The 13,480-nt window shown below is 36.3% G+C and overlaps 1 protein-coding gene across 1 annotated transcript; it reads right to left on the bottom strand.

Annotated features, from left to right (window-relative positions):
* Positions 1-10,219: 10,219 nt before the first annotated feature.
* Positions 10,220-13,137, bottom strand: LOC143350030 (omega-conotoxin-like protein 1). The gene is made up of 3 exons (XM_076781798.1): positions 12,980-13,137; positions 11,258-11,369; positions 10,220-11,067 (listed from the first exon to the last, which is right to left on the bottom strand). The coding sequence occupies exons 2-3, from the start codon at positions 11,348-11,350 to the stop codon at positions 10,933-10,935; spliced, it is 228 nt and encodes a 75-aa protein (XP_076637913.1). The 5' UTR covers positions 11,351-11,369; positions 12,980-13,137; the 3' UTR covers positions 10,220-10,932.
* Between the last annotated feature and the right edge of the window lie 343 nt (positions 13,138-13,480).

A 13,480-nucleotide genomic window follows, 5' to 3' on the forward strand; every position in this document is an offset into this window, starting at 1 on the left:
GAAACAAATAATTTTTTCCCTCGAATACAACGTTTTACAAATTACGCACTGCCCTTTGAACCAGTCTGATGGATATTAAACGATAACTAATCCAATCAGCTGCGAGCACTTTTATCCATTTTCATAAGGAATTGTGAATAAATTGCTGGTAAAAATCGTAATATCAAAAATGAATTCCTAGGAATTAATATATTTTTTTTTTTTATTACAAATGTAGATTTGTACATTCGGATTTAACGTACATACGTCCAACCAATTACCATGTATGTAAAAGAATTATAATTCATTCTTCTGCTTCATGATTTGATGTTAATATACCGTGAAACGTTTCATTGCGCCGGGAAATACACGAATGCGTTTCTGTCGAATTTTCATTTTAACTACTACTTCGTTTTCGTACAAACGTTTGGAAATAATATTCAGTTGCCGTACTGTTGAATAGTATCGCGACTGAATGTATAATATACATTATATTGCGATAAACGTCTTCATTTTTTCGTTACTGATGAAAATGTCTGTATATTTCATTCTACCAACTGTCATCGTGCGACACCCACACAGTATATTAATTCTTTTTCGAGGAGTTCGATCATGCTAGTATGCAGACGAGAAACGTTGCTTTCACCGACAGCAATTCTGCATTTAGGATGAAATAACAAAAAATTGATAGTAAAATATCTGTTCGATGCATATAAATATTATAATGGTTTCACTGTATTATAATATTTTACAAATACAGTACTTTTCCTTTCCTGTAAATTAACAGCAGTATATTCTAATATAAAAAATAAAAGTTCCAAACTAAAAACGAGTAATTAATAATAAGAACGACTTTATTTATATAAACTTTTCACGTCCGAACGAAAACAAGAATATAATTATATTAAATTGTGAATAACTACTACCTAGCAGGAAATATTCAGTTGGTTGTAGGGGAAGTACATATTTATATGTCTTAGATGTGCAATGTCACTTGGACGTTACATTGTCGGTTGTAGATAGAATAGATTTTTTCGCGAATGCACGACAGCTAAATAGGATTCGTTAATGTTCCGCTAAAAGCTTAATTGTAGTAGAAAGAGGCCGGCCGACACCAGTTCAGGTCTCAGGGAAATAACGAATGCAAGAAATCAATTCTGTGCCGAGATAGCCTCCTGCACGCATGCACGCGCGAGTGCAGCCATGTGCAGTCGTGTACGTTCACGTGGACGTATATCCCAGCCGAGACCCGACTTGGCGAACGATAAGATCAGTCGCGTGAGCCAACTCAGGGGTAGTTTGCCCCAAATGGCTAGTCCCATTTCCCTCTTCTCTAAGTAGCTCGGTATTTGTATTGTCGGCCATGTAGTCGCTTTCGCCTCGCTATCGCCACTCTCACCAACACAGTCTTGACATACGTCGTCGAGGCCTATGCTTAGTTCCTAGGCTTCCCCTTTGTGTGTGTCCATCAGATCTAGACTCGATAGGGGGAAATCACTAACGTCCCTTAGTGTCTTCTGCGGATCGATCGAAGACGCTACCAGATATCTAGGAATTATAGCAGAACGTCGATAATCAGAAATAATAGGATGACAAAACGCGTTGAATCGACGAATTTTCGTATAATCGATCGACGCCAATGAGAATAAAATGGCGAACAAGTATATAGTTTTTAACGATATTTTCCATTAGAAAAGAAAAAAGTCAAGCAAAACTCTTGACATGCTTGTACTTTGCTGGGCATGTGGAAGTCTCTTGATTTTACACGAGGAATAATTTGACGTAAGTGATGCCTCTGTGAAATTACAGGTGGTACCATCACCATAACTAAAAAAATTCACTCTTATATGACGCAATTAATCTTGCTGAAAATTCATCAGTACAAACAACGAAATGGAGTTTATAAACATGAATTATTATCCTAAATTATTGGAAAAGGGGATAGTGGATTCCTTTTTATGGTCATTGAAATCGTAGTGAGACTTGTCAAGAACATAATGTATAGTTTTTAAAACATGAACTAAAACGCAATGACGTCTTATCTATTAACAACGACTTCATAATATAAGAATTGCTAGTCATTTATGTTACATATTACGTAACTATTTATTTAATAAGTGTTATATTATGGCGTTCCAGAAAGAATATACTGAGTCAACCATACTGAAGAGTTTACAATTCCCGGTTTTACTCTAGAACGTTGAGGGACCTGTAAGCAGGTAACATGGCTCCTTCGAAAAAGTCCCTCGAGTAAATGCTTCACAGCAACCGAGAATTTGAAACAGCATTTACTAATAGGACAAGAGAAAGATATAATTATGCACGATCACTAAAACATCCACATTCTCAGCTACATATATACATATTTTCAAATAATAATTCTCGTCACTCATTCCTGTGTCAATGACAAAATCCTGCCATAGACTTCTCTGTCAGGCCTAGGGCGAAATGCTCTGCTTTATTCTTGCTACTCCTGCTTCTTGCTCGACTTCCTCCTCTCCATATGCCACAAGACCGCCTCGAGGGCACGGCAGGCAGGAGTAGAAGCAAGAACTCAAACAAATAATACGTCTTCGTCTCGAATTTAGGCTGTTAGACGTAATATACCAATTAACTCTTTGAAAGCAGACAGTTTGAGACCGTTATGGTTTATTTATTATAATTTTTTTCTGTGGTTGTAGCCTTGACGATTTTATATTCTGCAAATATTTCACTGAATTCTTTTCGTTATTCGTTCCTAAATTAAATGCACAAAAGAACCGCGCAATATTAGCCTGACATAAGTGATAATAACAGCTACAAGGACATTAATTTCACTAATTTGCGTTTCTTGTTTTCATTTAATGGCAACTAATTGCAAGTATTTTGGGCTGCAAAGCTATGAGCTCAAACTGTTAAAAACAAGTGAAGCTTACTCCCCCACTTCTCATTAAATTCCTTCGTCATTCAATCCTTGTATAGATCTTGGTGTGGTCTGTAATGAATGTTATCCCGGCGTTGAGTAACAGTACGTTGATGTGTATAGGATGGTTCGTTCACTAGTGTACTCAAAGGTCGTGCTACCACCTACGAGATAAACTAATGGCTACCACAGTGAAGACATTTGTGTATCACGTAAGGACACAGGACCTCTGCAGCAGCACGGCCTTTAAGTATGGTAGCAAGTAAATCACCCTGTACAGTAATGATTCTTAAGATGAACATTGCTCCGGGGTTACGTTCAGCTTTCGTACAGCGGTGGCAAAATTTGACAGCAGTAAATATTTATACGCAGTGATATCGTTGAGCCTCAAAGTCGCCTCGTATCGTTTTTTAAATATCCTCTTTCACGCCTCACTGGCTCCAAGAGGGGTAGAAATGTTCAATCTACAAATCACGTCTGGGTTGATTTTAAGGATCATTACTGTACTACCTAGAAATCGAAGAAATTAATTACAAATTATCAATTCTTAAAGCTCGTTATAAAGAAACTGAATCCAAACGATGTTAACAGAGTTGGATACTCTAGATCTGCTGTCATGATTATCGAATAACTGCAACATACTTATCAAATAAAAAGAAATAATATAAAAACTTTAGACTGACGAATTTTTATTTCATTTCGCCATTATTTTATTGGAACCAGAGTTTAAGACTAATATCAACATTACGAATGAAACGTCGAAACTTCCAGCTGAGAATTTTTCCAAATGTTCGTGCGTGTCTTACAGTTTCGTCACGGTGTAGCGATTCGTTAGGAATAGACGGGGACTTAGGGCGTTTCAATTCGGCGCGGCGCAAACACGCGGAAGCCTCGATTATCCCGGAATTTCCCGCGAACCTCTCACCGAGTTAAGGAACAATTTCACAAAAACTCGCGTCAGTTTCATCAACGGATTCAGCGATTGCAGCCGCGTCGCGCGCGCATGTCGACCCGCCGAAAAATTCTGCATATTTTTCTTTGCAACGGCCCCTGTCCTTCCACCCTGCCCGTGAGTGCTTTTCGACCACGCGAATCCGACGAACGAGTACCTGGCTGAAATCCTGACGTCCTGACGTGGCACTGCGCCGACGGACTGAGAGGTGGTCGCTGCACGGCACAGCCTCCCGAGCTAAGCTCAGCACATTACTGTGTGCCTACCGGCTTACCACCGATAATGTTTTCATATTGTGCCCGCGAATGTTTACGGCGTGCCAGCGCCATTATCCCGTGCTCCTTCACGGTTCCCCGCTATGCTCGCGATTCTTCCCGGAGATCGGGTGGCGGACTTAAGTCCTTTCGACGTTTTTCCAGACCAGATGCCCCCGGTCCCCCACGCACCCCGCGGACGGCGCATCCGGTAACCGCCTCCGTGGCATTGTGCCTGAAACGTGTCTCTTGGCATCCGAGCCTCCACAGCTTCTCGCTCTTCGGCCGCGCGAGAACGAGCTTAAAAGCAGTGGAGGACTCGGCTTGCCTCCCGGAAGAGAACTTGAAAGGAACCACGAAAAGGGACACTCGACTCGGCTCGAGTGCTTTCCTCGGCTTACCGTTTGTCTCCAGCCGCGTCGCCTCTGTTCCTCCCTCGACACGGTGCCTCTGTCTCCTTCGCAGCAACGACCATTTCGGCTACAAGCTTTCGCTCACCTCGCGACAGGACCGACCTTTCGAGGCCCCGTCTGCGAGGGAAACCGCTTTCCACTGCGGATCGATGATCGGTGAGCCGATTAAAAGCCGTCAGATATTTTTCTTTCGTCTCTGCGTCCCTCCTTGCTAGATCCTTAACACATCGTCGACCGATCGGGGAGATTTTCTCACGTTGCGCCACGCAAACACAATAAGTCTCATTATATCACAGACGAGACGAGCAAGTAGACGTTACGTCTAACGATTTCTAGCATTGTTAGAGGACTCCGTATTGCACGGAATCTCAGGCCTGGGAAGAGGCCCTACTGTCGAAAAGTTCCTGACAAATGGCTCTTCATTTTCATCTTCGAATGAGGATGGAGAGTAAAATTCTTTGTTACTACTTTGTCACTATTTAAGAGACATTTTATCGCTAATTCAAATGTTGGCGACTTACGCGTAGGTTACCGCGGGAACCGTTGAGGTTAATGTTAAGGTTAGGTGTGCGTCAGCTATGCGAGAGCAGAGCGTCGTTACGGGAAGAGAGTCATTGTAGTTAATAAATCGAGTGAAGTAGAAAGAACACTATACTCGGCTGTAGTAGTAGTTTTTCCAGACGGTACTTGGTACTATAAAGCCCAGTGTTGGGCAAATTGTGGTTTAAATTATCATTACAAATTATGAATGATCGCGTTTACTTTTAAAATAGTCGGCCGAGGAGCGTTTATATAGAAATAGGAAAAACGATCGAGTACTTGTGAGAGAGCAAGAGAGAGCGCCCTCTGTTGACGAGCGCTGCATATGTCACCACATGTCTTACAAACTTTGTCCATTTAAATATCTCCAAAAGTGTTGATGATAACGGAAAATATTATAATTGTAGAAAATCAGTTACCTAACCTTAGTTTAAAATAAGAATTATTAAAACATTAATAACGTCTACGAGTTGTAATAAAATTAGATACAAAGTATGTTTATATGAATTTTTCAAATTATTTTGATAAATTGAATTTGCCCTTAAAACGATGCTCACATTTTATGAATCATTCAAGAATACTTATGGAAGCATAGTATTTCATCAGTGCTTCGCTAAAAATGTTGTAGAAGCCAATCAAGTTGTAAATCGATGGGCAAGCGATGCATAGCAATTTAATTTTAGAAGAAAAGTTATTTGATGAGAAAGTATAACTGAACTGGGCTTAGAATTAATAGAACATTAGATCTAACCGAAATTGATATTTAATATGGGCACGCACGCGTTGTGATCTAACTGTAAGACAGAAGGTGTACTATAAAGTATGAGAGTACAACATATGGCAATTAAACTGGAGAACGATAAGGTATATCGAGCAAATATTTGTATAGTGATGCCTTTACCTTCGATCCGGTAGATAGGACTTTTTGTACCTTATCAACGTTACGCGATTCGAGATTCGAGAAAATTAAAACTAAGGGATCACCGACGGCGAGAATAGATTAGAAACAGTCGCCATTTTGAAACGAAATTGGAAAGTTCATGACGCTCTATACAGCGAGATAAACGAAGGAAATAAAATTACTTTAATAGTAAGTTTGAACGTAAATCGTGAGTCACTTAACGAACTACTTATTGTTCAAAGTGTAAACAAACGTAGAATTAAATTTGCTAAATACTCTGCAAAAAAATTAAAGAAGCACTTTATAATCGCCTATTAAATACGAATCTCGAAGCTTCGTAGTTTTGTAAAGTATAGTTGTGTAGCGAATTTAAATAAAGTATTTCGAAATATAAATTCTGAGCTTGCAAATCATATTTTGCACGTATCTTATACTTTCTTCATATATTTCACACATATCTCTTATTTTACAGAAATAATGTCGGTGACATGAATCAAATTTCAAACTAAAAGGGCAAAATGGAGGGGTCGCTTTAAATCGCGGTAATTCGGTGAAAAAACGTCGTAGCCCCATTACAGGCAAATAGGATTAAAGTGCAGACTCTAAAGTTTAACGTACCGTAGATAAAAGTTGAAAACAAAATTTTTTTAATTTCGCGCATGACCTCAAATTTGAAAAATTTTTAACGATTGGTTTGGAAGTGGTGCCAGTATTTGATAAAGCATCGTCGGGGAAATCGCTTGACATGATTTAAAAACTCAGGTTTTATGCTTAAAAATACATTCTTTTGCAATTACCTTTCACAAAATTACAAAACTTTGAAGTTTCTTATTTTTCTGACGTTTATAAAGTGTTTCTTCAATTTTCTTGCGAAGTGTGGATTACGTATTAAATGTTCATCGTAAGGAATAGATAGAGAATGTATTATTCTTTGATATATCATTAAACATGTTGTAATTTTAAGAAGTCAATTATTTCTTGCAAATAACTGCAATTAACAAGAAGCCAATTATGATCAGTTAAAATTCAGAATTGCTACTGTTTGTAACTCTTTATTAGAGTTTATCAGGTAATCATTAAAATAAAATTCTGCTGCAAATGTAGATTGAAAGGTACATAATGTGTACGGTAAGAATATAATAACTGTAAATACAGTGCAAAAGTAGTTTGTGAAATTTCTCAGCGTGGATTTCTTATTAACAATCTTCTTTTGTCTCAAATGGTAGACACGTAACATTTTGCTAAATGACCAACCATTCTATTAATTAGCACAATGCAACGAACATGATTCGCATGCAAGTATCAAGGTTACAATAATCGAGATTCCACTGTATTTCTTAACCTTTTGTATTTATATTAATCTACACTATTAACTTAAACTTATATCGTTAGCTTACAATATTACCAATCCAAACATTGTATGAAATCTAAAATATTAATATCATAATATATATAATATGTAGAAAAAATTAAACACATATTCCATTTTACGTTTTTAATTCTAATTCTCGTTATAAATAATAATATATTTGATTTAAGTTATTAATTTTGCAGAAAGTAACGAAAACAAGAACCATAAGGGTATCTAATTATAAGTAATATAAATAGTGTGTTCTGATTGCTTTTGATTCCAAACTTGCAATATCGATATTTAAGATTGAATGAAATAATTAGACATTACAATGTAACTAATATTTTTTATTAACAATATTAAATTGTGTATCCATTTTTCTCTTTATTTATTTCATCTTATTTTCTCGACGCCACTATTTTTGCCTTGTTATTATCAAAGCTGGTCAAAATAGAAAATGTTTATTTTAAAAAATGAAAAGGTATATTTACCTTTAATGGTCAGTGTCTTCGGAATTAAGTGCACGGTCGTCTTTCCTTGGACATTAGGCGTGTCTTTTACATCGAAAAGAACTTTGCAAACCCTACGATGGTCAAAGAACGGAGAGGGCACGGCGTAAAAGAGTCGAGGCGCTTAACTTTAAGCTGAAGCTAATGAGATTGAAACGCGGTGGAAATATCCTGTAACGAACACAAGAAGCTTTGAGTCTTTGAATCAAAGTCCATCTACTTTTCAAAATTAGAAAGGCTCTTAACGGTCGATAGAGTAATGTTTCCGTAATCGGGAAATGACTACGAAATATTTGCGATGAGCTGCAAACTTTCCCAAGCGACAAGCTTGTTTGGTTAACTCAGATTTTTAAATGATCGTCTCTTTGTAACGGGAGCAAGACTTGTCAATTTTAATTTTTCTAATTTAATTCTCCATAACTTCGTGTGTTTTTAAATTCACAAACACATTATTTACATTCTCAAAGTCTAAGTTTCATCTTGTTACCATCAATTGTGGCTTTAAAGCAATAGTATTCAAAGAGTAGAACAATAAGTTGAGAATTCCATTTAAACAATGAAAGATGATCTTGTTCTTGATATTTCTATAAAAAAGCAAGGTAGCAAAGAGCCTTTTAAGGCGATAAAGTTACACGTAGAAATAGGTACGAAGTAGAAACGAAATGCTAAATATTGTCGCTAAACGTTGCAGCATTTATTATGAATTCTTTAATGAGAGGAAAGATAAAGGAGTTATTGTAGCTGCTAATTTCCAGCAGCTCAGCCTGGAAGTGAAAAGTATATTATAATCCACCCATTTCTGCCAAACGATCGCGTTAAGGATTGCATTAACTTCATGGCACACGAGAAAACGAAAAACATGAACAGCTACGATAGCATCTAGCTGTGCAACAAGAATCTCGAGACATTGTTCACGGGTGGTTTCGATCGAGCCACATATGGTCGATTGGAGCACGAGTTTATCGAAAGATAAGTTGAGGTGATTAAACCAGACCCTTTCTCATCTTGCGCACCTGTTCTTCGCACGCCAATTCTATTTAACACGCTCGATTTTTACCGCTTTTCAGAACGAAGGTAAATTTATCTGTAGATCCACTTCTACGATCAGGAATGACACCGCGCATTTTTAGATAATTTACGATTCGATTTCTTCGATTACCAACGTTTGGTTCATTTAATTTTATTTTAGAAGAATTTAATCGTTTAGAAACAGAGACAAATTAATATTACTTATTTGCTCGGAAGTAATATTCTTTTTTCGATTCATATACAGGGTTAGGTTTGAAAACTTTGAATGTAAAAATGTTAAATACAAAGGTTTCGTAGTATCCAGGGGAAAATGTATTTAGTTTATTTATATTTTATTTATCGAACGCGTTCAAGGTTAGTTGAAGGATAACTTTGTTTTTTTTAAATGGGAATCTATATTTTTATTTACAGAGTCTTACTCTGGAACAAACGTTTCTATGGAACATTTTTTTATTAGATTTTGTCTTACAAATATATTTAATCAAATAACAAATTGTTTTACTTACGAAGCTTCTTTCTTTTATGTCTAAATGATAATAAATTAATAATAATTATACTTTTTCATGTGACTTTTTGACTACATACAGAATCACAGTAGTCTGTTACATGTTAAAAAAATATATAAAAAGTTTCAAAACAATAAATTATCGTTTTATAATACGAAAAGAATCACAGTGTTTTCAAAATGCTCTCCATTTTGTACTTCTTACTTTTTTTAAAGTTTTCTTTTAAATATTTTTACTTTCCGTTTGTATAATTTAATTTTTCTTTCTTTATTTTCGAAACAACAAAACTGACAATCTTCCTTATTTTATTAAATATCTTTCAAATAAAATCTACGTTGCCGCGTCGCAAATATTGTGGATATTCACTGAGAATTACTAATTTGATAGTTTAAGTAGAAATTTATATAAAGCATCAGACGTATACACTTTATAGAATTTGGAGAATAATTATTCATTTATCAGTAACAAATAAACAGATTGTCACAAAACACAAAGGACACGAAAGTCACGTTCTTTTTCGTGTAGAATAAGAATCTCTAAATAAAAATAGAGGTTTCTATTTAAAAAAACAAAGTTATCCTTTAAATACCCTTGACAGCGTTCAACAAATAAAAAATAAATAAGCTGGATAAATCTCTTCCTCGAAACTAAACAACTTTTTTATTCAAAATTTTTATAAAAAATGTGTTATTTTCAAGATTACTCAGATTTAAAGTTTTATATTTTGTAAACAGTTCGTATATGAACTGATTAAAGATGTCCGTGTTCTAGAATAACAACAACAAATTCACTTTGTACTGGTAAATAACCAATCGATCTTAAAGCATCGTTAATTTCGAACGAGTGAAACTTCGAACTGGAAATCAAATTTATGAACCATAAATCACGTTCGTTCTGTTTATTTATACAATTTTTTGTACATTTTTGAAGAGAGCCAATACAAATTAGACGAGAAACGTCAACAGTATATTACTCTTCATAACTGATGTTACCTACTTTGTATAATCCGTTTCACAAACAAATAAAAATCCACCACACAACTCTCTACAATACGAAGCAACCAAGGACGATATAAAAAGGATTGACGATGAAATAAAGTTTCAAGGCGATTCAAAATGACCGATAAAGTAAAATTGGAAAGTAGTCGTCCCAAGGATAAAAAGGATAGTGATTTCGAAGCGCGATCGAGCAATACTTAACGCAACGCGATAGAGCGCATTCGATCGAGTATAATTTTTAAAAGCGTGTGTTTTCTAAATACTCTTGCCCAGCTGCCGCAATCGTTTTCCGTGGAATTGACAGAATATCATTTCATAATGACGACACTTTCACCGACGCAATAATCTCGTAAGAGTTGATAATAACAATCGTGGGACCTAATAATCGTGACCTCTTCTTGGCATGGAAATTCCGAGTTCGCAGTATCACGTGCGTGTTACCGAGCTCGATCGCGTTCGTTTTACCAAACAATTTTCTAGTAACGAAAACCGTGATCATACAGGAAACACTTAAAGATTTTCTGTACCCGTTCGTTCCATTTATTTTTCATTTCTTTTTCACTTTGGGGATTTTACAATTTCAACGATCGTTGTTTCCTTAATAGCTTTTGCCCTTTTTGCCTAAGATCATCGCGCGTTGAGCCATCAACTCCTCTTCCGTGATTTGTACTTGACACCTGTTCGCGTACCTGTGACACTTTATGTTATTGCAGCATTCTCTGTCGCTGACGCACTGCAACAAAGAAATAAATTCGCGTTAGCAAACAGCCGCATATTATTACGGCTGCTTTAAAATTCTATTTTAGGCTCGTTAGCGGAACGGGATCCGCGTAACTCCATCATAAATTGTCCTCCTTTTCGTGCGAGGCTTTTCTAATCGCACCGTTTTCCAAACGAGCGTTAATAACTTATTTTTAACTTACCGGGTCGCCGTGTCTTCCGCAGGATTCAGGAGCTGACACGACTAAAGTCGTAGCCAACAAGGCGATGAAAACGTACAGCATGAGCTTGGCCATTTTACGATGGATTTATATGCTGAAAAATGTAATTGGAATTAATTATTCACGAAATTAAAACCATTTTCTTTTCTCGTCATTCAAGTTTTTTCCGTTTCGTTTGTACGCTTTAAAGAGTTGTAAAACGCGACGGAGAAAAACGAGAGACGCTTCTTAATCCAATTATATCTTGTCTCGGTGCCATAGAAGACACGGATCTACAAAGGTCATCTGTGGATTCATGAAATTCCAGCTCATTACGCAACCTTAACGAACACACGCGCGCGCGCGATCCAGTTTTGTGCGAGCACGGTGTGTACAAGTATCCGTGAATGAGTCATTAACTACTGACCTGACTCGTTCTTGAATAGCGGACAGAGTGACTAAAGTGTACGGTTACGGCCAAACATGTACAGCATCAATCTGCTTCACGAAGTGGTTGTCACGTATTCAGCGCAGACAGAACTTTTCAGCGTTTCGTAAAACGTGACGAATAATATAGCGGTTTCTTAGCGTAAACATGATCGAATTAAAGAGGATTCTCTGGTTTAGACCTACGAAAACATTGTTCTTTCTTTTCTGCGCTTCTCGTTTCTCTATACACATTCCTAAAGTATTAGATTAAAACTCGAAGAATTGGAAAGATGGCTTTGTTTATTTTTTTTATATCCTTCTTTACGGATCACTGAATTTCAATAGTCAATAAAAATTGATTTTTTCTATCTGGCGTTCTTAAAACCTTCCCTAAATTTTATACATATCTGAAGTAGGAGTACAAAGAAAAATGAAATAGTTTCAGATTAAGAAGAATATGGTGCTATGAGTAAATAAAATCTGGACAGCCTTGAGCAATGTTTTCTTGTAAAACACGTCTATAGCATCTGACCGAATAAGACTCGTACAGAAGGTCTGTTTTTAATATTTTCAAGGCTGGATACACAACCAGAATATCCTCGATCACTTTGTGTTCATTTAAAAAAATCAGCTTTACTGCAAAACTACACTGACGCATTTGTATAATATCGAGTAAATAGAATAATCAAATTTAATCAACAGCATTTCAGAAAATATTTAGAAATCAACGTCTTTGTTTAGCGTTCTAAATCACAGGATCCTCTTAACCATACTTCAAATTTCAACTGAGGTTTGTTTATAGTTGTAAAAACAACAAACACCGTCGAAAAAAGTGACTTTCTATGAAAGTAGATAGCACTTTAATCGAATACTAATAATGGAAATCAAGGAGAACATAAATTCTATGCAAAGTATATTCACACAATGAACAAACGGATGGCAAGTATAAGTGATAACAAACGATCAAAGTTCATTGCACGTATCTGTCAATACATCGAAGAACTCCATCGAGTAATGTTATTCTGGAAACTTTCTCGAACGAAAACAATTTCAACACTTCTGTTTACTTACGATCCGTAAGATTTATTTTTTATTCTAATGTGCAAACATGATCCCATCACACTGGAGTAAACATCAAATCACTTTGCACGAAGAACTTGCACGTCGAACCATAACTAAATTCACGTCAGTTCGGTAAATTGATCTTTTATTTTAGCAGCGAATTAACACAGTCTGCCTCGCCGCGCGTTCTCTACGCTTGGAAACAGTTCCTTGGAGAAACTGAATTCTACTTACCAGAAGCAACTGACACAGATACACAGAGCTCTTTCTTAGGAGTACTGGAACCAACAGTTGGATCTTAACTGACTTGTGGAGTTGCTGTACACTACGCTTTTATACTACGACGTCGCGTCACTCTGACAAATCTTTAACTCGTATATCCCGCGAATATGCATATCTTTAAAAGACTGTAAACAGTATGCGTAAGAAAATGTTCGTCGAATACATGACTCACATTTAAATGTTTATAAAATACCATTATCGCGTTTCTGGTTCGGCGTTGCGTTGTTTTGCGCGAAAATAAATCGATACACTGATTGTTCGACGGTATTTAAAATTGTAAACACTGTAATTTTTCAAACAACTTTTTTTTACTAATTTTGCTTTTCATGAAAGTGCTCAAAATCGGCTCTTAATTTATGATTTGTGAATTGTATTCGCGTTAAATTTTAGATTGTCAAGATATAAAAAAGTAATACAGTGATGGCATAGGAAACTGAAAATTTTATTTTTAAT

The sequence above is a fragment of the Colletes latitarsis genome, chromosome 14 (genome assembly GCF_051014445.1).
Source record: "Colletes latitarsis isolate SP2378_abdomen chromosome 14, iyColLati1, whole genome shotgun sequence".
NCBI classification, from domain to species: Eukaryota; Metazoa; Arthropoda; class Insecta; order Hymenoptera; family Colletidae; genus Colletes; species Colletes latitarsis.

Coding starts and splice junctions, on each gene's coding strand:
- LOC143350030 (XM_076781798.1), bottom strand. CDS start 11,350: ATGGCCAAGCTCATGCTGTACGTTTTCATCGCCTTGTTGGCTACGACT. Junction 11,068..11,257: donor GCGGAAGACACGGCGACCCG/GTAAGTTAAAAA, acceptor TCTTTGTTGCAG/TGCGTCAGCGACAGAGAATG.